Raw genomic sequence first — 27,009 nt, 5'->3', positions numbered from 1 at the left:
AAATGGACTAAATTTGTGAACTTTTTGATACTATAGACTGAGAGGTTCAAAATCTGTATGGTTTAACTCTAGGTACTAGAAAAGGGGCTAAGAGTATGCTTTTCTCCTCCCCTTAATATATAACATTGCCAGTCCTGTGGTAAGTTCTCCATCAGAGAAAAGCAGCACACCCAGTGGATGCTCCTATATCACTAATGTGCTTTGCCTCAAACTTTCCTGAGGACAATTTTAGGCCATATGGCTCAATCTGTCTTATTTTCCAATATGGGTTATGGTTCACCTATTTTGAAGTTCCATAATCTTGAAATTGGGTTAAAAAAAGGTTGAAATGTAGCGTGCCATTTTAGAGCTAAGAGGGACCTAAACTTCATTAAGGATTAACCATTAATTTATATTTCTCCTTTAGCTTAATAATGGGCTTTGGTTTTAAGGTAATCTTATCTCCAAGTGGCCCTGTTAGTGTCTTTGCTTTACCTAAGTTTTATCACACTTTGAGCTAAGATTTTTTTTCATCCAAGTACCACAACATCACGATTAAAACCAAACTGAAGAGTCTTAAAATGAAAAAATACACTCTCACCCTATATCGCACTTGGTTGCTATGTCCTCTTCCCCAAAGAAAGTATTTCTTAGCTACTTCTGGTTGTGTTAATTTATTTTTAAAATTACATTTGTTCGAGTCAAATTTACACCTGATATTCATTGTTGGGTTTCTTCAGGTCACGTGGCTTTTCTCTCAGTTTCCCAGGTGTTTTGTGTGTCTTCCTTGTGCTATTAATTTTCCTGTGACCTTGTTTGTCAGATCCACAGAGGTAAATGCAAGTGTTTTTCCTTGCTTCAGAATATGTGCCGTAATCAGTATATCTTCTCCCATTTTAGCAGGTGACATGTACCTTGAAAGGAAACAAATACAGTTAACAGCAAATAAGTTTTAAAAGGGAAAGTTGTGTGCATCACAGAACAGGCTTCCTATGTTACTTATTCTACTCCTAAAAATAGTCTAGGGCCCGCCTGGTGGCACAGCGGTTAAGTGCACACGTTCCACTTTGGTGGCGTGGGGTTCACCAGTTCGGATCTTGAGTGCGGACATGGCACCGCTTGACAAGCCATGCTGTGGTAGGCATGCCACATAGAAAGTAGAGGAAGATGGGCACGGATGTTAGCTCAGGGCCAGTCTTCCTCCAAAGGGAAAAAAATAATATTAGTAAGCTTTCTGAAACTCAAGTTTCAAATTTGAATGGCTAGTCCTGACCAAGTTCCATCTTACCCATTTCTTACCTGGACCAGTTTCTTTTCCCATAAATATTAGAAAGGGTTTTCACCACCCCCCCCCCCCCGTTTTTTTTTTTTAAGTTTCCCACTTCATATTTATTTGGGGTTGGTGAAAGATTTCCTCTAGCTTTCATTTTAATCTGCTTAACTTCCTAGGTGAAGTATTACTTGATGTCTACATCTTGTCATATCAATATTTAGAATTTACTTAACCCCAAAATGGCTTAATATAAGAATTATAAGGAATTAATATGAGGTTCTTCCTTACAATCCTGGTGATGAATTGTACATACATGCATATATTACACACTTCCTACCCACTTGTAATAAGCTGTCAGTCCATTCCTTTACTTTTGAAATAACTATAGTAAATCTTTGAGACTATGTCCTAGTTTCTGTTCAAGTGAATCGATTTTTGAAGGTCAGGCATCTCTTGATGGTGACCAATACTTTGGGCAACATATACTTTGAAAGGCCAAAACTATGTTTGGCTTATTAAAAATTCTTAGGGTTGTGAAAGCAGCAGTATCTTAGAAGATATGAAATGCAGTGTGAGGTTTGAAGCCCTCTCTGCTGTTAATTGAGGCTCTTAGGGCAAAGCAGAGTCATCAACTCATCTTACCCCTCATCACATGGAATAAGATAAGGACTGCTGAATATGCTCACCAGTACCATAAGCAGAACCTCTCCTTTTTGTACATTTTGCTTTCAAAAGAGCATTTGCATCTTGTCCTGTGATTTGCTTATTGCAACCTTCACTTTATTTCTATAGTAAAGAGAGACTGAACATTTCTTAAGTTAACCTAATAAAAGATTTAGATTGTTTAAAAACTTGATAACTGACATTATTTACATTGCCCTCATGTCCCGTAGCTAGCTGTCCCACCCTAACCCCTGCCTCTCCCCCCAACAAAAATCATTTTTCTGTTGTTTAGGTGGAAAAAGCAGTTGTCTTGAAACTAATTTCCTGGGCCCTGCACTCTTTACTCAACAGGACCGGCAACAGTACTAGTTCATGTTGGAATTGAATTTTTTACATTTGGAAATGTCTGACGCCTGCAGGCATTTTCACGACACTGACAGCCTGACATCTGGGGTTCTGCTCCCTGATCATGTGGTTTAAACCTACAGAGCATGTCTGTGCAGCTGCAGGGAGAGATGCACGATTGCAAAACTAACCGGACATTTGTGTTCACCTTGTTACAAGGAGGTGCCAATGTATACATGAAGGTTTCTCCAACTTTCCTTTGAATTTTATTCAGGCCTTTCTCCATATGTACTCAACATAACCCTCATAAGATATCTGTACAAGTGGCACTTTTAAGGACTGATGAAACGGTGACGAGCCATGAGTTTGTGATGACTTTTTTCCCTACCACTATACATAAGCTGAATGCTTGCCTTTTGGAAGGTTTAGACCCCTCCTCCCTTCACTACTGATATACACTACACTTGGAAATTAGTTCTTCTAGTTCTAGATTCTAAGGCCATGCGGTATTTTAGGGCAAATCTATAGCCACACTTAAGGATGACTAGCTAAGGGCACCTCATGCTTGCTTTATGTTATAAATGTGTTTAGTCGCAATTGTTTGAAATGAGTTTATCACATTAAAAAAATTTATTTGGGGTATAGTTTGGATACATACGTTATGTTCATGTCGACACTGACTCCAGGTGCTCCCCTCTCTGAGAGTAGCAGAGCTACTGTTGATATGCTATCCACTAAAGTGGCTATCAAACCCCCATGGAGAGTGCCCATTTTATTGGTATGCTCTTCTTCTACTTTCATTTCACAAATCACTTTCCCAGGAACAGCAGAGAAGAGAGTTACCTAAGTGTGGGGGAAAAAAAAAAAATTGTGAACAATCTGTGGTATTAGAAAGCCCAGACAGCCCATCGAGAACTATCATTGGATTAAACTGAATCACCTCAAAAAAAAAACTGATTCAGAAATTCAAATGTGACCAATCTCTTTATAATAGAAATTAAGCCTTATGAAAATTGTTTTTAAAGAAAAAGGAATATTTGGGGAAAAACAGTAGTAGTTTTTACTAATCTCCACTCCTCTGCAGAAATCAAACATTTCATCTGAGATTTTCAGCCTTATGTACAAACCTGGCATTTGTTAATGTCTCCTTAGAAATTGTGCACCAACAAAGCCAGCTGGTCCCTGTGATTGTTAACCCATCATAGGTTTAATTTGAATGTTCTCAAGTTTTTGCACAAGTAATTTTTTAAATGACTTCATAGTGAATGGTTGAAAACAATTTTAAAAACGGATTGGAAGATGTTCAGTAATTCAATGAGTTAGTAGAATTAATAAGCTTATACCATAAACCCATTTTAATAACAAGTTTAACAATAGAATGCAACAAAGTTAAAGAGCTGCTTTTAAGGTCCTGTCCCATTTATAGTATAATAAGAATTACGTGAAAAATAAAATGTGGAACAATGAATTTAAAATTTTATATCAAACCTCTTTAAAAAGGACATTTACAGAAAAATAATAGAAATGTGTTCCTTATAGCCTATCTAAATCACTAGGAGAAAACATCATAGCATATTTAGAAGCTGGAGCAGAGCTGTGACTAGAATGCGCTGCATCCAGCAACAGTAATTGTCCCCATCACTAAAGGTGTTCAGCCAGAACATGGATATTTGGTGTGTTAGTTGTATTTGGGGGTGGGGGAATGTCTCAAGCATTAAATGGGTAGTTAGGTTCTAGGTAACTACCATTTATTGAGCACTTTCATTTGCCAGGCACTGTGCCAAATACTTTACATACACTATATAATAAGGAAGGGACAATTTCCACTTTGTAGGTGACAAATTCAGAGTGGTTTATTCTCAAGGTCACTCAGGATATGACAACTAAGATTTAGATCTAGGTCTGTCTACAGGTCTCCCCAGTCGCTAACTAGAAAGTCTGTAGACCCCCACCAGGAAGACATTTCAGAAGTTTCACAAACCACAACTTCAGTGGTTTTGCTGTTGTTTGCCCCTAGAAGGCCCTGAAATAAAACAGAAACTGAACCATATAATATAAACCATCCCAAACAATATTAGGTTATGTTTTGCCTAACAGGTAAATTAATGGAAAAATAGACGTTAGAACAGGATCAAGTCTATTTTTACAATAAATGATCTAGCCACAAGATGTCCTCATAAACTAACAATACAACCAAGCAGGCCCAAGGCTAAACTCACCTCATTCAGGCATTTACGTGAGTACATGGAGCACTGGCAATGTCAAGATGAATGAGATGCACTCCCTGCTCTTACGAGGTTCACAGTCTAAAGGAAGAGACATCCACACAGCATGGCAGTGGAGGGAATTACTGCAGACAGGATAAGCAGAGGCTGCTTGAAGTAAGGATATCTAACTTTCATAAAAGTGTATGTTGTTGGGGAAGAGACGTTAGGAGAGGCTTCCTAGGGAACAACATTCAAGTCTTGAAGGACAGGCAGGACTTAGCCAGTTGAAGATGGGGAAAAAACCAGGCAGTTCAGGAAATAGAATCAAATATGAAAGCCTCACAGACACCATAGGGCGTTTAGCGTAATTAGTGGAGGTCAGTTCTTGAAGTTCCATTTGATATCTAACTTTGCCTGGGATGACAAAAGGTAAAACAAATGTCAACTGGATTTTCTACTGCAGAATACTGTTTTTATTTTTCTTTTTCCCGACTCGAAAGGCCAAAAGACATACTAACATACAAAATTGGTTTAAAATGTACGTTGGAATAGAGATAATTTTGTACTGGTCAGCCTGAAAATGGCAAAAGAAATGCTTTTCTTTTTAAAGATTGGCACCTGAGCTAACAACTGTTGCCAATCTTTTTTTTTTTTTCCTGCTTTATCTCCCCAACCCTGCCCCCCCCATACATAGTTGTATATCTTAGTTGTGGTCCTTCTAGTTGTGGCATGTGGGACACCGCCTCAACGTGACCTGATGAGCAGTGCCATGTCCGCGCCCAGGATCCGAACCCTGGGCCGCCACAGCAGAGCCAGCGAACTTAACCACTCGGCCACCGGGCTGGCCTCAAGAAATGCTTTTATGTGTTGCCACTTCTTTTCTCCCTAAGGAAAGTAAAGGAATCAAGCCAGTGGAAGATAATGAAGTAATGTCCTATGCAACCTCCCAGAACTGATGAATAGTCCTGTGGGGGAAGAGGCCAAGGGAGGGCTAATGAGGAATGGGGGTGGAGAGGGACACTGGAAAAAAGAAAATAGATCTTAGTCTCTGCGATACTGTGATTTATAAGAAATATATATTTGATCATTCAGATGATCAAAATATATTTCTCACATATATTTGGTCTTAGTCCACAGTTCCTGGCTCACAGCTCCCAAAACCCTTGGATTTCCTAATTGTTGAGAATGATAAAGGTCTTTTGTTATGTTAATGAGGCAACTTTGGAAAGCACCTAAGGATGGCGGCTTGTTGCCAGAGGAGCCAACCATGTGAATAAAGGGTTGGAACTTCCAGTCCTACCCCCTGACTTCCAGGGAGGGGAGAGGGGCTGGAGATTGAGTTCAATCCCCAAAATGGCCAATGATTTAATCAAACATGCCTATGTAATGAAGCCTCAATAAAAACTTGAAAGGATGGGGTTTGGAGAGCTTCCGGGCTGGTGGACACGCGGAGGTGCTGGGAGAATGGCTCACTCATCCAGAGAGGGCATGGAAGCTCTATGCCCTTTCCCGGTATCCTGCCCTCTGCATCTCTTCCACCTGGCTGTTCCTGACTTACATCCTTTTATAACAAACTGGTGATCTAGTAAGTAAAATGTTTCTGAGTTCTGTGAGCCACTCCAGCAAATTAACCAAATCCAAGGAGGAGGTCATGGGACCCTCTGATATACAGCTAGTCAGTCAGAAGCATAGTAACAACCTGGGCTGGCGACTGGCATCTGAAGGGGGTGGGCAGTCCTGTAGGACTGAACCCTTAACCTGCGGAATCTGATGCTGTCTCTGGGTAGATAGTGTCAGAATTGAGTTGAACTGTTAGCGATGCGGGGTTGGTGAGCTGAGGAGTTGAAAGAAAGATTTCTTGGACTCTAAAGGTCTGGCAGTAGTGCTCTTTTATTCAGAGAATAGTGTGGAGTAGCATGGGGACAGGACCCATGGGCAGGAAGAGCTGCTGCAAACATAGGTTGAGAGTAGGGCTAAATTTAAAACATAGGTATGTGAGTTATCTCTTTATAAGACAAAGGAAAGAACATGTAAAAAAGTCGTTAAAATGATATTAATACAGGTGGGGTCTTGTTATTGGATGGTCCTATAACTTTTAGATAGGAATCAAGCCAGATTAAGTAAATGGCTGAAACCACCACCTTAAATATTATTTTTAGCTAAAACAAAAGAGGATGTTGGGGGTGGAGGGAGAGTCAATCATGGGAGATTACCACACAAGTACAGTAAACAAATGCAGATTTAAGTCCTTGCCTTTGGCATTGATTAAGAGTTTCTAGAGATAAGGTCATCCCTCCTTCTTCCTGGTACAGAGAGGGAGACACCTTTATAGATGGAGATTTCCTTTACAATGTAAATGTCTCTTAACAAAGGGTAAGTAAATTCTACTACTCAGAGCCTCCTTCCTGTCTGCAGTTTTTAAAAGTAACCAGTCTAAAATAATCCTCATCATTAGGACACCCAACTGGTGTCTGAGGCATTGCCTGTTGGTGTGGGGAACCCCTCCCCCCATGTTGGAATTGGGTCCAGGAACCTGTAGGGGAGGAAGACATTTCCTCTACCCTCTCTGGGTTCTTCTGGCCAGAGAACAAAATAAATTCACGTGAGACAGAATAACAGGAGAAAATTAAACAAAGCTTTATAACATGTATACGTGGGAGAGGCTCAGGCAACCTGAGCAACTTGTCAAAATGGCCAAAGCCACCAGCTTAAATATCATCTTCAGCTAAAGACAAAGAAGGAGGTTGGGGATGGGGGGAGTTAGTTACAGGAAGCTACCAGACAAGCACAGTAAACAAGAGTAAGATTATTATGCAGATTTAAATTCTTGCCTTCCACATTGATAAAGAGTTTCTAGAGGCAAGGTCATCCCCCCTCTTCCTGGTACAGAGAGGGAGACATCTTTACAGATGGAGATTTCCTTTACAATGTAAATGTCTCTTAACAAAGGATAAGTAAACTCTGCTTTTCAGAGTTTTTTCCTTTCCTGTATGCAGTTTTTAAAAAAGCAACCAGCCCCAAATATTCCTCATGCCAAAGACACATATCTTGGGGTGGCTAATTCCAGTCCCCCACAGACCCAAGAGTCTCAGTCAAGATACAGGCTACAGGGGGCATACTTGTTTATTCAGTTATTAACTATAGCTAACTTGGTGTTAGACCATGCTCAGCAACTTGACAAGCATTGTCTCAATCCTCACAAATCTTTGAAGTAGATACTATTACAATCTCCATTTGATTCAGAGGTCAGGTTTAACCACTATGCAAAACCGCCTCCCCTTACATCTCACCTGGACTAATGCAGACAACTAGGCCCTGATTCAGTGTCTTATGGGAAGGAAGATGAGTGTATAACCTTTTATGACACCATTGCACCAGAAACATACCTGCCACGGCCCCAACAATACAGAGAACCACCCAGATACGTTCCATTCCCAGGATCCTGCAGGTTGGGTGACTGCAGTAGATAGGCAATAACTTTTATAGCTCAGCCCAGTCTGACACAATGGGCTCCTCAGTTTATCGTAAAAATTGTCTTGCAGGAGGGACTTGTCAAGATGGCGCTGTGAGCAGACGTTGAACTCGCCTCCTCCCACAAACACAACCAGGTTACAACAATTTTAGGAAGAATCACCCTGAATTGAAAACTGAAAACTAGATAAAAAGAACCCCCACAACAAGGGACAGTCCTGACGAACGCAGAAGAGGCAGTAACTCCGGCCAGAGAGGAAAAAAGCCACCTTTGGGAGCAGCAGAGCTTCTCAGCTGGCCAGGCGGGAGCCAACCTAAGGTACGCAGCCCTCCCTGGAGGAGTGAGGTCCAGAGCGGGGGCGATACTGCTATAACCATCCTTCGGACTCAGCCCAGCTGAGATAGGGGTCTTACTGTCTGGCTTTGCTGGCTATTAACTGCAGCGAGGACACCCCAGAAAAGCTATCGGCCGAAAGCCTAAAAGATCCAGGTCTTAAAGGGCCCACACACAAACTCACTCATTGCAGCAACCTAAAATCACCAGAGAGAAGGCTGACTGTCCTTTGGTGAAATGAGACTCACCTGGTGGGCTCTGGGGGCATCTTGGTGAGAGGAGGATCCTCTCCGGAGACTGAGACATTGGTGGGGGCCGTTGTTCTGAGCTGGTCCAGGCGTGCTGATACGGACACAGGTGGGGGCCATTGAGGTGCGTCCCTTGGGCTGTTAGCCCAGGGGTCTGCCACACCCACTAGAGCACAGATTTAATCCAGTTCAGCCAGGGCAGGCAACCCGCCCTAGGGACTGGCCCTACCTAACAGCAAGCCCTCAGGCTACTTTTCAGCCTGCATTGACTGAATCCCTTGATCCTCTACAGGCAGGCAAAGGTGTCTGCCTCTGTGGGGCAGGGCTTGTGTGAGGACCTGGTGAACTGTGGGGGGCATTGGGGCAGAGGTGGGGGCCTCTGCAGTGTGGCGGTGGGGTACGCTCCAGGGGGTTGAGAAGTGTGCATGGACCAGGACTGTGTTGACAGTATATGTGGTCCAGAGGGGGGTGAGGCTTATCAGCGGCAGAAGACTTGTGTTTCACAAATAGCCATAAAAAGGACCAGCCCCACCTTCCAAAGCCTGAAACAACTGAGTGCCTCCAGGCCAAGGGCTAGCCCTACTCAGCTGCACTCCTAAAAGAACTGACATCAGCTTTGTTGGCCTCAGGCCTATCACAACTGTATGCCCCTAAGCCTAGCAACCAGCTACACTGGACACCAACCCAATTAAGAGGACAATTGCAATAAGAGTGTGCTAATAGATGGGACCAAGATGGCGGAGTGAGTGGTCTTCTTTGTCTCTCCCCTGTCGAATCTACAACTAATTGGACATTCACCGATTAACAAAGGATATCCAGATAGCATCTCAAGACGCCTAAGAGTCTTGTACTACTATACATCGGAAGGCGGACGGACTTCCCCCCGGGAGGAGGTGGAAATAGGTGAAAACTCTCCTACCCCCGACCCCCGGACAGCCTAGTTCCTGCAGGAGGCTCTCTTCCAGCAGACTCCCCCATAGCATCGCCACACACCAAGGGCGGGAGTGTGCACTCACCAGCGGAGCGATGGTGGAAACAGGTGACAACAGCCCTACTCAAGCCCCCCGCGATTACACCTAAGCCCAGGGGGAATCCCCAGGGTCCCGCACCCACCGGCAGGGAAGGCCTCCACTCGCCATTAGCAGAGAGGCACCGCCCAGAATCCAGAACAAAGGGAAGCTCCCCACGGGCAGATTCCCCGGCACAGCACCAGACTGCAAGCTGCTGCAGGGCCCACGGTCTCCAGCGCACGGGTTGGCATAGGGGGCGCCCAAACTTCCCGTAGACATGCTTGGGGACATGGTTGGAGCTCCAGCGCCTGGCTGTGTGGCCCAGGGGGAGGCTCCGGGGTTCTGCAACCCTCCGGCAGGGAAAGCCTCTGCTTGCGATTAGCTGGGAGGCCCCGCCAAGAATCCAGAACAAAGGGAAGCTCCCGGTGGGCGGATTCCCTGGCACTGCACCAGACCGCCAGCTGCTGCTGGGCCCATGGTCTCTGGCACACGGGGTGCCTGGACTTCCCGTGGACATGCTTGGGTACTGGGTGGAGCTCCAACACCCGGCTCTGTGGCCTGGGGGGACGCTCCAGGGTCCCACACCCCCGAGCAGGAAGGGTCTCTGCTCACCATTGGCAGGGAGGCCCTGCCCAGCATTCGGAACACCAGGAAGCTCCCTAGAGCAGAATTCCCCACAAGGCAGCAGCTTAAAAGCCACCACCAGGCCCACGGACTCTGGCCGTGTCCCAGACGAGGCAAGGGGCTCCCAGAGATCCCGAGAGAGTGGAGTGGGGCAGGGTGGAGCTCTGGTGAAACGGCTATGTAGCCCAGGGGGGAACTGCAGGTTCCTACAGCAGCCTCAGCGAAAGCCTCTGCACAGCACTAGTGGAGAGGTCCCAACTGGCAATCGCAAGGCGGGAAGGCCCTGGGGCAAAAGTAGCACAGCTAGGTGAGCTAACGACAGACTGCAGAAGATACCCATAGCTTTGCCAGGACCTATAGTGGACAAGTGTGATCTTATGGGCTCTGTTAGTGACAAAGTGGCGATTATAGGTGATCCTGCTCCTGGCTGCTGGGAAAGCCGACAACACCGCTGCAGACCACAAGGAGGGAGCGCGTCTAAGTGGGCTGCAACAGTAGGCATCAGCAGCCTGAGGCCCCCTTGCAATTGCCCCCACAACCGACGAGGGACCCCACAGGACCACTGTGACTACGAGGAGGGGTCCAGGTCCAGTCAGTAACAGCTGACAGGGTTCCTGGTTGGTGCAGTCTAAACAGCTGCACACCCCCCCCCCCTCCCAACACCAGTCGCAACAAGTGGAAGCAGCGACTAAACTCTATCTCTCTGCGGAGGCACAAATCCACGCCATCATGCAGTATGAAAAAATATATTAAATCTCCAGAATAGAAGGAAAATGAGAAGCACCCAGAAAACAATCCCAAAGACAATGAAATCTATAACCTAAATGACGATGATTTCAAAACTGCCATTATTAAAAAACTCAACGAGTTAAAAGAGAATTCAGATAGACAACTCAATGAGTTCAGGAGCCATGTCACAAAAGAGCTTGACACTATAAAGAAGAACTAATTAGAAATACTGGAGATGAAGAACACAATGGAGGAGATTAAGAAAAATCTGGACTCTCTGAACAGTAGGGTCAATAATATGGAGGACAGAATTAGCAATTTGGAGGATAGGAATATAGAAATGCTGCAGACAGAGGAGGAGAGAGAACTAAGACTAAAAAGAAATGAAGAAACTCTCCGAGAATTATCCGACTCAATTAGGAGATGCAACATAAGGATTATAGGTATACCAGAGGGAGAAGAGAGGGAGAAGGGGGTAGAAGGCCTGTTCAAAGAAATAATAGCTGAGAATTTTCCAAACTTGGGAAGAGAGATGGAACTTCATGTGACAGAAGCCAACAGATCTCCAAACTTTATTAACGCAAGAAGACCAACCCCAAGGCATATAGTAGTGAAACTAGCAAAAGTCAACGACAAAGAGAAAATACTAAAGGCAGCCATGCAGAAGAAAATAACTTACAAAGGAAACCCCGTAAGGCTATCAGCAGATTTCTCAGGAGAGACCTTACAGGCTAGAAGACATTGGAATGAAATATTCAAAACTCTGAAGGACAAAAACCTGCAGCCAAGAATACTCTACCCAGCGAAAATATCCTTCAAATACGATGGAGAAATAAAACCTTTCCCAGATAAAGAAAAGTTAAGGGAGTTCAGCGCCACAAAACCTCCTCTTCAAGAAATGCTCAGGAAGAACCTCATTCCTGAAAAATCAAAAAAAGGAAGGGGGTTACAAAATCCAGAACAAAGGAGATAAGCAGAAGGACAACAACACAAAGTAACAGCTCTCCATCAGGACAAAATGCAAAAGAACCAGAAAACAAGTGATAAAATGGCAACAGTAGGCCCCCACGTTTCAATAATCACTCTAAATGTGAATGGATTGAACTCTCCAATCAAAAGGCAAAGAGTGGCAGGATGCATCAAAGAACAAGATCCAACAATATGCTGCCTCCAGGAAACACACCTCAGCCCCAAAGACAAACACAGACTCAAAGCGAAGGGGTGGAAGACAATACTCCAAGCTAATAATGAACAAAAGAAAGCAGGTGTTGCCATACTTATATCAGACAAAGTAGACTTCAAAGCAAAACAGATAAAGAAAGACAAAGAGGGGCAGTATACAATGATAAAAGGGAGGCTCCACCAAGATGACATAACACTTATAAATATATACGCACCTAACACAGGAGCACCAAAATTCGTAAAGAAACTATTAACAAAACTAAAAGGAGACATCAACAGCAATACAATAACAGTAGGGGACCTCAACACCCCATTAACACCAATGGACAGATCATCCAGACAGAAAATCAACAAGGAAATTATAGAATTAAATGAAAAATTAGATCAGATGGACCTAATAGATATATATAGGACACTTCATCCAAAAACAGCAGGTTACACATTCTTCTCAAGCGTGCATGGAACATTCTCAAGGATAGACCATATCTTGGGAAACAAAGCAAGCATCAATAAGTTCAAGAGGGTTGAAAGAATATCAAGCATCTTTTCTGATCATAGCGCTATGAAACTAGAAATCAACTACAAGAATAAAGCTGGGAAAGGGCGAAAAATGTGGAGACTAAACAACATGCTACTGAACAAACAATGGATTATTGAAGAAATTAAAGAAGAAATCAAATATTATCTGGAGACAAATGAAAATGAAAACACACTGTACCAAATGATTTGGGACGCAGCAAAGGCAGTGCTAAGAGGGAAATTCACTGCAATACAGGCTCACCTCAATAAGCAAGAAAAATCTTACATAAACAACCTCAAACGACACCTAACAGAATTAGAAAAAGAAGAACAAACAGCCCAAAGTCAGTAGAAGGAGGAAAATAATAAAAATTAATGATATTGAAACAAAAAAGACAGTAGAAAGGATCAATGAAACAAAGAGTTGGTTCTTCGAAAAAATTAACAAAATTGACAAACCCTTAGCCAGACTCACTAAAAAAAAAAGAGAGAAGTCTCAAATAAATAAAATTAGAAACGAGAGAGGAGAAATCACAACAGATACCAAAGAAATACAAAGGATCATAAGAGAATACTATGAAAAACTATATGCCAACAAATTGAACAACCTAGAAGAAATGGAGACATTCCTAGACTCATACAACCTACCCAAACTGAATCAGGAAGAAATAGAGAATCTGAATAGACCAATCACAAGTAAAGAAATAGAAACAGTAATCAAAAGCCTCCCCAAAAATAACGTGAATGGATTGAACTCAGGACCAGATGGTTTCTCTGGAGAATTCTACCAAACATTCAAAGAAAATTTAATACCCATCCTTCTCAAACTATTCCAGAAAATAGAGGAAGATGGAGCACTCCCTAATACATTCTATGAAGCCAACATCACCCTGATCCCCAAACCTGAGAAGGACAACACAAAGAAGGAAAACTACAGGCCAATATCACTGATGAACATAGATGCAAAAATCCTCAACAAAATCTTGGCAAACCAAATACAGCAATACATCAAAAAGATTATACACCATGATCAAGTGGGATTTATACCAGGGACACAGGGATGGTTCAACATCCGCAAGTCAGTCAACGTGATTCACTACATTAACAAAATGAGAAACAAAAACCACATGATCATCTCAACAGATGCAGAGAAAGCATTTGACAAGATCCAACATTGATTTATGATAAAAACCCTCAATAAAATAGGTATAGAAGGAAAGTACCTCAACATAATAAAGGCCATATATGACAAACCCACAGCCAACATCAATACTCAACGGACAAAAACTGAAACCCATCCCTCTCAGAACAGGAACAAGACAAGGGTGCCCACTTTCACCACTCTTATTCAACATAGTACTGGAGGTTTTGGCCAGAGCAATTCGGCAGGAAAAAGAAATAAAAGGAATCCAAATAGGCAACGAAGAAGCAAAACTCTCGCTGTTTGCAGACGACATGATCTTATATATAGAAAACCCCAAAGAATCCATAGAAAAACTATTAGAAACAATCAACAACTACAGCAAAGTTGCAGGGTATACAATCAACATACATAAATCAGTAGTATTTCTATATGCTAACAATGAACTAACAGAAAAAGATCTCAAGAACTCAATGCCATTCACGATCGCAACAAAAAGAATAAAAACCTTGGGATAAATTTAACCAAGGAAGTGAAAGATCTATACAATGAAAACTACAAGACCTTCTTGAAAGAAATCGACGACAACATAAAGAGATGGAAAGACATTCCATGCACATGGATTGGAAGAATAAACATAGTTAAAATGTCCATACTACCTAAAGCAATCTACAGATTCAACGCTATCCCAATCAGAATTCCAATGTCATTCTTTACAGAAATTGAACAAAGAATCCCAAAATTCATATGGGGCAACAAAAGACCCCGAATTGCTAAAGCAATCCTGAGAAAGAAGAACAAAGCTGGAGGCATCACAATCCCTGACTTCAAAACATACTACAAAGCTACAGTAATCAAAACGGCACAGTACTGGTACAAAACCGGATGCACAGATCAATGGAACAGAATTGAAAGCCCAGAAATAAAACCACACATCTATGGACAGCTAATCTTTCACAAAGGAGCTGAGGGCCTACAATGGAGGAAAGAAAGTCTCTTCAACAAATGGTGCTGGGAAAACTGGACAGCCACATGTAAAAGAATGAAAATCAACCATTCTTTTTCACCATTTACTAAAATAAACTCAAAATGGATCAAAGACCTAAAGATTAGGCCTGAAACAATAAGTCATCTAGAAGAGAATATCGGCAGTACACTCTTTGACATCAGCTTCAAAAGAATCTTTTCGGACACCGTAACCCCTCACATGAGGGAAACAATAGAAAGAATAAACAAATGGGACTTCATCAGACTAAAGAGCTTCTTCAAGGCAAGGGAAAACAGGACTGAAACAAAAAAACAGCCCACTAATTGGGAAAAAATATTCACAAGTTATTTATCCGACAAAGGGTTAATCTCCGTAATATACAAGGAACTCACACAACTCAACAATAAAAAATCAAACAACCCAATTACAAAATGGGCAGGGGACATGAACAGACATTTCTCCAAAGAAGATACACGGATAGCCAATAGACACAGGAAAAGATGCTCATCATCACTAATCATCAGGGAAATGCAAATCAAAACTACACTAAGATATCACCTTACACCGGTTAGAATGGCAAAAATATCCAAAACCAAGATGACAAATGTTGGAGAGGCTGTGGAGAAAAAGGAACCCTCATACACTGTTGGTAGGAATGCAAATTGGTGCAGCCACTATGGAAAACAGTATGGAGATTCCTCAAAAAGTTAAGAATAGAAATACCTTATGACCCAGCCATCCCACTACTGGGAATCTATCCTAAGAACCTGAAATCAGCAGTTCCAAAAGTTCCATGCACCCCTATGTTCATCGCAGCATTATTCACAATAGCCAAGTCATGGAACCAACCTAAGTGCCCAGCAACTGATGATTGGATAACGAAGATGTGGTATATATATATACAATGGAATACTACTCAGCCATAAAAAAGGACAATGTTGTCCCATTCACAACAACATGGATAGACCTTGAGGGTATTATGTTGAGTGAAATAAGCCAGAGAGAGAAAGACGAACTCTGTATGACTCCACTCATAGGTGGTAGTTAACATATGGACAAAGGGAACTGATCGGTGGTTGCCAGGGGAAAGTGGGTTGGGGGGAGGGCACTAGGGGTGAAGTGGTGTACCTACAACATGACTAATAATGATGCACAACTGTAATTTCACAAGGATGTTAACTTTCATAACCTTAATAAAAAAAAAATTGTCTTGCAGGTGCACGCACACACGCACCATCTGTCCCTTTTCTGTGTCTTCCCTGCACCTCATGCATTCACATGAGTTGATGTCACTCATGCTACCACAGCACCTTCTTCCCCAGCCCCACACATCTAGGCTCCAATTCCATCACAGACAGACATACTTCCAGTGACAAACACACACATTTAGCTCCCCTTTCCTCATTTTACTGAAAAGTAAAGACAGTCAGAAGGGATCCCTGAAAATCAGCAATCAAGAAGATAGCCCCTAAAAGGAAGCTCTGTCTAGAACCCAGAATTCTCCTTACGCCTTAATGTTTCAGATCATTCTGGTCTTTAAGAACCATCACCATTACTGTGACTGCTGCTGATTGCTGTGCAGCTCTGGTTCAAAGTACTCAATAAATGTTAGTTATTACTGAAAATGCCAAAACTGTGAAAATGACTCCAGCCCACTTGCTTTTCTTCTTGCTATCAGAACTTTCACTCTGCTTAAAATGCTTGAACAAACTGGATATCCAGGTGCTCTTCTGAAGGTGAATACGATCCTATCAGTTCCCTGGCCTTCTACTCTTTGGTTCAGTTCCTCTCTGAGCACACCCCAAGGTACCTGACTGTACCAATCCCAGCCAACAGATAAATAGCAAAGTCCCCTAATGTTAGTGCTCAAGAAGGATGTAGTATAAAGCAACTCTATGCGGGGACAGGGAGAGCGATACACCTCATGAGTGATGCAAGTCACGACCAATTTAAGATAGCTGCATAAAAGGTCTTCTGGGAGCAAACAGCCTAGTACATAAAGCTGCCAAAAGCCCTGGAAGTCACCAGTATTCTTTCATATTTCACTACCCAATCCATCAGCAAATCCTGTCAGCTCTCTCTTCAAACACACCCAGAATCCCAGTCACCTCCCTAGCCCCCATCCACCTACGCATGATACTTCCTCTCTGCTCCAAGCCACCATCATTTCTTTCCAGTTGTTACAACTGCCCCCAACTTGTCTCCGTACTTCTGCCCTTGCCCACCTCATGTCTATTAGCAACTAGAATGCTCCTTTAAAAATACAAGTCAAATTATGTCACTCTTCCGTGAAAAACCCTCTAATGGAGCTCCATTTCACCCAGAGTAAAAGCCAAAGTCCTTACAGTGACCTATGGAGCTGTACATGGTATCTCAACTCCTAACTCGCCCCCTTGGGCCTCCCCCTCAAATTCCACAAGCACACAGTGTGGTAAAGTCTAGGGCCTTCACATTTGCAGTTCTCCTGCCTCGAAGGGCCAGGTTAAATCTTCAGAGAATATTTAATTAAATTCCTCTTAGCTCTTCCCTAGGGCCTTGAAGGGGAACACTCTTCCCCTTCGAGTATGACATTATTTAAAACTGAAGTTTCGTAAAAAGAACTCCAGAGCCAGCCCTAATGGCGTAGTGGTTAAAGTTCAGCATGCTCTGCTTTGGTGGCTTGGAGGTTTGGAACCACACCACCCATCTGTCAGGAGCCATGCTGTGGCAGCGGCTCACACAGAAGTAGAAGGACTTACAACCAGAATACACAAGTATGTACCGGGGCTTTGGGGAGGGAAAAAAAAAAAAAGAGCAAGATTGGCAACAGATGTTAGCTCAGGGTGAATCCTTCCCTGAAAGAAAAAAAAAAAAGAACTCCACAGTAATACACATTTTAGGGGAAAAATACTTAAACTCCCCGATCCTATAGCACTTATCACTATCTAACACACTATATATTTTATTTACTTATTTTGTTTAGTGTTTGATTTACCACACTGAAATATAAGTTCCACGAGTGGGAGGATTTTTGTCAGTTTTGTTCACTGGTATATCCCTGGTGCTTAGAATAGTGCCTGGCACATAGGAAGCATTCAACTCTCTGCTGAATGAAAACACTCAAATCTTAAGGTAGGGGCTGGCCCCGTGGCCGAGTGGTTAAGTTCACGCGCTCCGCTGCAGGCGGCCAGTGTTTCGTCGGTTCGAATCCTGGGCGCGGACATGGCACTGCTCGTCAGACCACGCTGAGGCAGCGTCCCACATGCCACAACTAGAGGAACCCACAACGAAGAATACACAACTATGTACCGGGGGGCTTTGGGGAGAAAAAGGAAAAAATAAAATCTTTAAAAAAAAAAAAAAAAAAAATCTTAAGGTCAACTAGGAACATTCTATAACAATATGCCCAACGTTTACTGGCCTCAGGAACTGATGGAACAAACTATAGGGAGTATTTTCTATTCTACAGGCATCTTCCACAAGGCACTGACAAATGCTTATTAAGCATCTACTATGGACTTGCTCCCAAAGAACTATCAGTGTGGAGAGAGAAGACAGATAAATCAACAGATATTTTCAATACTATACAGTAAATCTTATAGCAAAAGTTAGCCAAGGTACAGAAGTGGATCAGAGGAAGACAGTTGGGGATGTCAGGGAAGCCTTTTCAGGGACACCAGGCACCACTTGAATAGGACTTTGAAGGATAAGAGTGAAAATGGGGGGCAACTAGGGCAAGGGCAGAGGATCCCAAAATGAGTAAGATGTTATCCTAGTCCTCAGGCAGTGTACAAACCAGTAGAGGTTGTAAGAGAAGGCCAAACATAAAAGTTAGCAAATGAGTGACACACGGGGCAAAACAAAGCCCTAGGGAAGAGCAAAGAGGAATTTAACTATTCCCTGAAGATTTAACCAGCTGCGGTAACACTCTACTCTTGTTCACTGGAGTGGTGGTGATGAGACGTGCTATGGAGGAATATAAGCAACCACTGGACCTTTCCCCAAAAGCTGGTAAAGGTAAGATTTTATTGAGGCATTCTGGAATGCTTGTAAAGGTGGATACTATGAAGGCCTCTATCACATTAATCACTTTGGCAAGATTCCTGCCATATACAGCTTCTCTGCTGCTTTAAACCGGGACAAGAGGGGCCAACAGGGAAGAGCTTCCTCATCCCCGACAGACTGAGGATTTGAGCAATGCCTGTTCCCACCTCCTGTTCTCCTCTCAAGGGGGAAAGCACAAACGTGTGTAGACTATTTGCAGTGGATCTACAGTTCAGAATCCAGTTGCATACAGAAAGGAATGATGCCCTGCAGGAAGGCAAATATGTGAGCCGGGCCCAGGGGAATAGCTTAGTTATCGTATAAAATCACAAATCAAACAGCAACAAAGAAGTTAATAATCTCGGTTCACTGAGAAACAGTATTCCAGAAATTCCTGAAACTCCTAGGGTGGCTGAGCAAAAATTACAATGCTTTTGTTTAGTGTTCTGTTCTGAATTTTAAAAATACATACATTTAATTTCTACTAAAGCTCTCAGATAATAACTTTCTGAGGTCTTCCCAAACCTCAGGACTTGAATCAAAGGGCTACTTAGACAAGTGGTGTAACGGTTCAGCAGCACTTCATTTCAGACGGTATACACAGAAAGAACTAAACCTTGACTGTCTTCCATGGCAGAAGCAATGTAAATTCATCATCATTTCCCTTGAAATTGGTCATCCACTCACCCCTGCTAAAATTATTAATTTTCCCCAATATTTATAGCTGCTCTGAGTTGATGCCAAATCCCTTTCCTCTACACTATCAATAACTCTTGACCTGAATTCATTATTTCACTAATTATATCCTGATTCCTTAAATCCTACTTCTGAGCCATCTAAATTGCCATGTTACTTCTCTTTAGTAGATATTTAATTACAAAGATAAAATTCATTTTATGTGCATAAATAAATCAAACAGTGTAGAGATGCAGTTTCCTGCTGACTACCCCTTCAGTGCTGTGGATCATTCAGTATCATTCTCTAGGCTCATTCAAACATGTACACATACATAGGGTTTCCCTCCTTTCCTTTTAAAATTATAAAAATGGGATCATATTATACCCATTACTTTGCAACTTTCATTTTTCTCTTCCCAGCATATCACATCTATTCCTCCAGCTCAACTCATATACAAGCATGCATTGCTTAACAATGGGGACATAGTCTAAGAAATGCGTTCTTCGGCGATTTCATCATTCTGCAAACTCAGAGTGTACTCACATAAACCTACTACACACCTAAGCTAGATGGTATAGCCTATTGCTCCTAGACTACAAACCTGTCCAGCACGTTAGTGCACTGAATACTGTAGGCAACTGTAACACGGTGGTAGGTACTTGTGTATCTAAACATAGACAAGATACAGTAAAAATATGGTTTAAAAGATAAAAAACGGTATGCCTATATCAGGCACTTGACATGAATGGAGCTTGTAGGACTGGAAGTTGCTCTGGGTGCGTCAGTGAGTGAGTGGTGAGTGAATGTGAAGCCCTAGGACATTACTGTGCCCTACTGTAGACCTTATAAACACTGTACACTTAGGCTACACTAAATTTATAAAAAATATTTTTTCTTCAATAATAAATTAACCTTAGCTTACTATAACCTTACTTTATAAACTTCTAATTTTTTTTTAAAGATTTTATTTTTTTTCCTTTTTCTTCCCAAAGTCCCCCAGTACATAGTTGCATATTCTTTGTTGTGGGTCCTTCTAGTTGTGGCATGTGGGACGCTGCCTCAGCGTGGTTTGATGAGCAGTGCCATGTCCGCGCCCAGGATTCGAACCAACGAAACACTGGGCTGCCTGCAGCAGAGCGTGCGAACTTAACCACTGGGCCACAGGGCCAGCCCCTAAACTTCTAATTTTTTTAAACTTTCTGACTCTTTTGTAATAACACAGCTTAAAACACAAACATGTACAGCTGTACCAAAATATTTTCTTTCTTCATGTCCTTATTCTATAAGCTGTTTTTTTTAAAGATTTTATTTTTCCTTTTTCTTCCCAAAGCCCCCTGGTACATGCTTGTGTAGTTTTAGTTGTGGGTCCTTCTAGTTGTAGCAGGTGGGATGCCGCCTCAGCATGGCCTGATGAGCAGTGCCATGTCTGTGCCCAGGATTCGAACTGATGAAACCCTGGGCCACCAAAGCAGAGTGCGCAGACTTAACCACTCGGCCACGGGGCTGGCCCCATAAGCTTTTTTCTATTTTTAATTTTTAAACTCTTTTTGCTAAAAACCAAGACACACACACATAAGCCTAGGCCTAGGCAGGGTCAGGATCATGAATATCATTGTCTTCCACCTCCACATTTTGTCCCACTGGAAGGTCATCAGGGGCAGTATCATGCATGGAACTCTCACCTCCTGTGGTAACAACGCCTTCTAGAATACCTCCTGAAGGACCTGCCTGAGGCATTTCTTGAGGAGGCGTCACTCTTTTCAGAAATATGTCCATGGTGGTTTGCTTGGTTTGTTTCTTTTTTCATCATAGATTTGTTTGTCAGCAGATAATGCACCATGAACATTCCTCTCTATTAATAAAAACCTTTCGGTCTTGGGGTCTCTATTTTCAAACGTCTTAAGGAGTCTGTTGAGGTCTGCAAAAGCTTCTGCTAAACCCTTCACTATGAATTTTCTTGGGGATTCTTCTTTTTCTTCTCCTGTGGTTTCCTTTTCTCTTGCTGCTTCTTCTGCTATGCATTCCAGTTCCTGTTCCAACAACTCCTCATTAGTCAATTCCTCACGAACCACCTCTAGGAGCTCCTCAATGTCATCCTCATCCACACTCAGGTTCAAGTTGTTTGCCATCTCAACCACAGCCCTGTCGATTTTTGCAACCTCCTCATCCTTGGCAAATTCTTTGAAGTCACGGAAGAACCTCTTGAGAGTTTTCTTCCAGTTGCAATAGGTGATAGGAATTTTTCAGATCCATTATAATCTTATAGGACCACTGTTGTATATGTAATCTGTCGGGCAAAATGTCGTTATGTGGCGTGTGACTGTAGATGTCTTTTAATAGCTGTGTGGTATTCCCTAGAATCGAATATACTAGATTTATTAAACTATTGCTCAATATACATGTTCTTTCCAGGTTTTCATCATTACAAACAAAGGTGCTTTCATTTGTATAGATTGCCAAAATTAGATAGCTGAGTGAAAGGGTATATAAATTTTTAACAAATCTGCCAGACTACTTTCCAAAAGCAATGAAAAAGAGTGCCTCCTTCCCTGATTCCTCATCAGTAATCATATTATTACTCTTAATTTTTACAATATGATGAGCAAAATCTGATTGGTATCTCATGATTTACATTTGCATTAGCCAGACTACAGGCACTACTGAGCATCCTTTTGTGTTTACTGGCTGTCTACACTTCTTTTTTGTGAAGTCTGTTTACATCCTTTGCACTCATTTACCTGTTAGACTGTCTCTACAGCTCTTCTTACCATCAGATTTCAACATCTAGGCAACAGTGAAATTCTCTTCCAGATTATTGTATTTTGACTTTCATTATCTTTTGCCATAAAAAGATGTTCATATTAGCAAAATGCATGGTGCGTGACACCTAGTAAGTGCTATGCAAACTTTTAAAAATAAACAACTTTCTAATTTTATAAAGTCATACATATCATTTAATGACATGCTCTTATGTTACAAATCACTTTTTAAGACATGACTCCTTCACATGGAGCTCCAGTGATTTCTTTTACCAGTTCCCCTATGGTTGGACATTTAGGTTACTTCCCATTTTTGATATCACAAATAATGTTAAATCAATATTTCTGTACATAAGTCTTTGAATGAATCTTGCTTTATTATTTTCTTGTGCATTTCCTGTACCTAGGCAATTTTAAGCGCCAATAATGAATTTGGAAAAATCTGTTACCATATCATGTTGATAAATTTTAAATAATATCACTGCCCCTTTTGTGGTCAATCCAAAGCCTCATGTTCTTCTAGTAAGTATAAGGTCTAGTCTTGGGCCGGCCCAGTGGCACAGCGGTTAAGTTCGCACGTTCTACTTCAGTGCCAGGGGTTTTTTCGGTTTGGATCCCAGGTGCAGAGATGGCACCACTTGGCACGCCATTGTGGTAGGCGTCCCACATATAAAGTAGTGGAAGATGGGCATGGATGCTGGTTGAGGGCCAGTCTTTCTCAGCAAAAAGAGGAGGATTGGCAGCTGATGTTAGCTCAGAGCTAATCTTCCTCAAAAAAAAAAAAAAAATCTATTCTTACCTTCCTAACCATTTCTACCATCTTCAAAGACTCTTCATCTCTTTCTCAATCCTGTATGTCCTCAAGGTTCCGTCCTAAATCCATAATGTTTCTCCTAGTCTGTGTTCTTCCTCTTAAGACATCTCATTCACTTATACATCGTCTCTCATTTCCATAAGGATGACTCTATACAATTTTACCTAGCTTCTGAACTCTATGCCCTTATTTCTTTGTGTGTTGGACTCCACATGGTATTTCCAGATCCTAGCACAGAGCCTGTCCCTTGAGATTCCCAAGGTATGTCACTCCACATGTGTTACTGTGTGGGAAAATGTTCCATTGGCAAATAACTTAAACATGATAAAGTGAAACGTTTATTTATTGCAGAACTAGTCAAAAGTTTAAATAAGCAAAAAGGATAGCACATCTCCACTTATATGAGGTACCTAGAGTAGTTAAATTCATAGAGACAGACATAGATGGCAGTTGCCAGGGCTGGAGGAAAAGGGGAGTGAGGAGTTACAATTTAATGGGGACAGAGTTCCTGTTCTGCAAGATGAAAAGAGTTGTGGAGGTGGATGGTGGTGATGGTTGCACAACAATGTGAATGCAATGAATACTACTGGATTGTATACTTTAAAATGGTTAAGACGGTGAATTTTATGTTATGTGTATTTTACCACAATTGAAAAAAAAGAGGGGTACAACATCAGTGTTTCCTCAACTTATTCTTTTTTCTCAGGGCACCTCTGATGGAGCTGTTCCTTGGAATCCACTTTTCTCCTCTCCTATATGATAAACTCCCAGAGGCAAGGAACTGTGGTTGGTATTTCTTTATAATTTCACAGTACTTAATTTGATTGATTTTAAAGTGATTTTATAGAAAGAGCAGGACATTTATGTTAACTGGTAGTTTTTCTGGATCAGTGTTTTATAAAAGACAGGTTTTATGGGTATTTACAAACACTGACAAAAAGTTTTCAAAAGAGAACAGGGTAAAATAAAAAAGTTCTAATGTCAGATCTCATGCATTGACTTGACATCTGTGCCAGGACTGACTGGAAAGCCTTCTTCAACAGACCATTTTTGGAGGAATGGAAAGTCACCATCATTTACCAGATTCTATACGCTGGGTCAAAACAACTGTCCAAAAAGCAGAACACCCATTGGAATATTCTCAGCCAAATTTTCAAGTGTTAATCTACTTGACGCATTGGCTTAAAAAAATCATTGAAAGAATCAGAGATTAGCACTCAGGATAGAATTGTTTTTCTTATACAACCAAGAAGAAAATGGAGCTCCATTTTGGTGAGATGGTTCTCTCTATCCGGGTATATCGTCAGCCAGTAAGGCCACTGCGGAAGTGGGTAATGAGGCAGACTTGAAGTGATAGTACTGTGCATCTCACTTGCTTCTTACACTCAGAAACACTATCCCTCCTCCTCTTTGCTATTACAAAGCAAAAGGCAGACCATATACATCCTTACTCCAATTCAGTTTTAGCAATATTCTTGTGTTTAAAAACCCTGCATTGAAAAATGAACATTTCTTGCCGTGAAAACTCTCTGGTGTCATATTTAAATAACCAGAGGGACAACTATTTGACATAAAATAATTTTGTCAGTCAAGGTCCAGTGAGGCAACAAAGAAGACACTAGTTATTTTAACAGAGAGAGTTTAACATAAAGAATTGTTAACCAGCGATTTAGAGAAAGACACATTCTATTCCATGCCAAGACTTGTGGAAGTGCCAGGATTTGAGCAACCAACTCACAGTTCAATGCAAAGACATGTTTATATTTAGAAAGAACAAGAGAGTAGCAATTTATCTAGTTTTGACTCAGGACAAAATGACTGATTCACAGGATGGTCTAAGTCAAGGTTTGTCAGCCTCAGCATTGTTGACATTGGGACTAGATGAGTCTTTGTTGTGGGCACAGAGGGGAGGGAACCTGTGCACTGTAGGATCTTTAGCAGCATCCCTGGCCTCTAACCACTAAAGGCCAGCAGCATCCCTCCCATCCCACTCCAGTTGTGATGATCAAAAATGTCTCCAGACATTGCCAAATGTCCCACGGGGAGCAAAATCACCCTCAACTGAGAACCACTGGTCTTGGTCATATTAACTTAAAACTTACAGTGAAAGGAAAAGAAATATGTCCACAACTAAATTTATGGATCACTATGCATAAATATATACTTTGGCCTTAGCAACTCTGCCTACGTGAAACATAACCACAAAACATATTTTAGATCAAATTAACAAACACACAACACCGACTATGGTATTGACCTGCGCAGTTAATATAGTAGCCACTAGCCACATGTCAGTATTGAGCACTTAAAACATGGCTAGTCTGAACTGAGATGTGCTGTAAGTGTAAAATTCACACTGGATTTCAAAGATGAAGTACGAAAAAATCAATACCTTTGTAGCGATCACAGGTTACAATAATATTTTAGATATAATGAGTTACTTAAAATATATTCCTAAAATTAATCTCACCTATTTCTTTCTCTTTTAAAAAGTGGCTATTATAAGATTTACAAATTACACATGTAGCTTGCATTGTACCTCTACTGGACAGTGCTGGTCTAGACACTGGGTTAACAGGCTTATCTTCTTGGAGGGTAAGCTACCACTAACGCCAATGCAGGCACGCATGGAGTTTACGACTATTCCAGTATGTCTGTTCAAGGTATGAGGATTTTAATTACATGCTCAAGGGCAAATACAACCTGTGCCAAGATTGTCATGAGAAGATACATGCCTATAAGGTTGCTGAAAGTTTAACAATGAAAATGGCTACAGATTTTTTTAAGGAATTCAAACTTCTCCTCAGACCAATACTTCTTTTTTTGGATAATGTATTTTTCAAAAAGTTACTGTAGAGTGTCCTTAGATTTTATAGTATTTGCTATTTGAAACCTTAAGCACATTTGTCTAAGTATTATTTCCTCTGTATTCCACAAAAACTCTGAGAGATCCTTAGGGGCAGTTATTTACAGTTTGTAAAGTGTTGTGTTCCAAGCAGGAGACCTTGGTCCAAAGTCCCACATTCGTCCCACAAAGGATCGCAGCTGGTCTGTGTTTAAACTCCACTTCCAAATTATTTCCACATTTCCCCAATACTCTATCCTAATCAGAAGGAAAACAGGCATGTATGCATTAAAACATTTCGAAAAAACCCTAAAAGTTCTTAGGTTGTTAAATGTCTTCCAAGTCTGACATAACCAAGGGCTTTTGTTACTCATGCTTATTTATAAAGGCTGCCTATGTAACCTGACGTTCTTCTAAAAGGACACTGGAAACCGGAAGTCTGAGCAGTCTGTTTACGTGCAAAAGGGGCACGTCTGGCCCTACCGAACTCTGGTACCACTCTACTTGGTACTCGGCTTTCCTACCTTACTGCAATTATTTATCTTCTAATCCTCTAGGCTGCCTCTTACTCTTTCCTCCGGATCACCGCCAGCGCTTGTCTGTTGAAAGGTCGAACGCTAAGGTCCTCTCTATCTCTCGAACCGAGCAATTCTGTCGCCACAACTGATAACCATACTTATTTACGGACGTCTAAATGAGATCATCTATGCACTTGACCCGCACATAATGGGGCTCCATCAAAGCAGTGCTCATCATCACTAAGATGAACCCACGAGCGCAGTCCAAGAGAATGTAGGGAGAGAGATCTATCGAGCGCTCACGGCGCGCCCAGCACGGTGCTTTCCTCCCCTGCATTAGAAGCCGCGGCTTCGCCTCCAGTACCTTTTCCACAACTCTATCGAAACCGCGAACACCGGTTATAGCCTTCATCAGCTCCTGCAGATTCTTGGGCACGCGGCTCATCGTGGACCGTTCCCCGGCTCCTGGGACCCACGCAAGAACGAAATTGGCAACAGCCGGGAAGCCCAGAGCTTAACAAAAGAACAAGGGCACCGAGGGCGAACGGCACGCGGCCCCGCCCCGCGGCGCGCTCCAAGTCCGGCGCCGCGCGCACCCGCCGCCCCTCACCCCCGCGGGTCGCGCACTGACGCTCCGCGCCCGCGCGCACGCACAGTTT

The 27,009-nt window shown here is 42.1% G+C and overlaps 1 protein-coding gene across 2 annotated transcripts; it reads right to left on the bottom strand.

Moving 5' to 3' along the window:
• Nucleotides 1-637: 637 nt before the first annotated feature.
• Nucleotides 638-26,847, bottom strand: ACOT13 (acyl-CoA thioesterase 13). 2 transcript variants are annotated; one of them, XM_070584172.1, is made up of 3 exons: nucleotides 26,715-26,847; nucleotides 2,919-3,103; nucleotides 638-893 (listed from the first exon to the last, which is right to left on the bottom strand). In XM_070584172.1, the coding sequence occupies exons 1-3, from the start codon at nucleotides 26,793-26,795 to the stop codon at nucleotides 737-739; spliced, it is 423 nt and encodes a 140-aa protein (XP_070440273.1). In that variant the 5' UTR covers nucleotides 26,796-26,847; the 3' UTR covers nucleotides 638-736. The 2 variants fall into 2 exon arrangements, with proteins under 2 accessions (XP_070440273.1, XP_070440274.1); XM_070584173.1 differs by lacking the exon at nucleotides 26,715-26,847 and adding an exon at nucleotides 4,480-4,577.
• Between the last annotated feature and the right edge of the window lie 162 nt (nucleotides 26,848-27,009).

The sequence above is a fragment of the Equus przewalskii genome, chromosome 19, assembly GCF_037783145.1.
Source record: "Equus przewalskii isolate Varuska chromosome 19, EquPr2, whole genome shotgun sequence".
NCBI classification, from domain to species: domain Eukaryota; kingdom Metazoa; phylum Chordata; class Mammalia; order Perissodactyla; family Equidae; genus Equus; species Equus przewalskii.
The sequence above is the reverse complement of the archived record's forward strand: the minus strand, read 5'-3'. Positions and strand labels throughout refer to the sequence as shown.

Coding starts and splice junctions, on each gene's coding strand:
- ACOT13 (XM_070584172.1), bottom strand. CDS start 26,795: ATGAGCCGCGTGCCCAAGAATCTGCAGGAGCTGATGAAGGCTATAACC. Junction 3,104..26,714: donor TCGATAGAGTTGTGGAAAAG/GTACTGGAGGCG, acceptor CCCCACACTTAG/GTAACTCTCTTCTCTGCTGT. Junction 894..2,918: donor AGTGTCGACATGAACATAAC/GTATGTATCCAA, acceptor TTTCCTTTCAAG/GTACATGTCACCTGCTAAAA.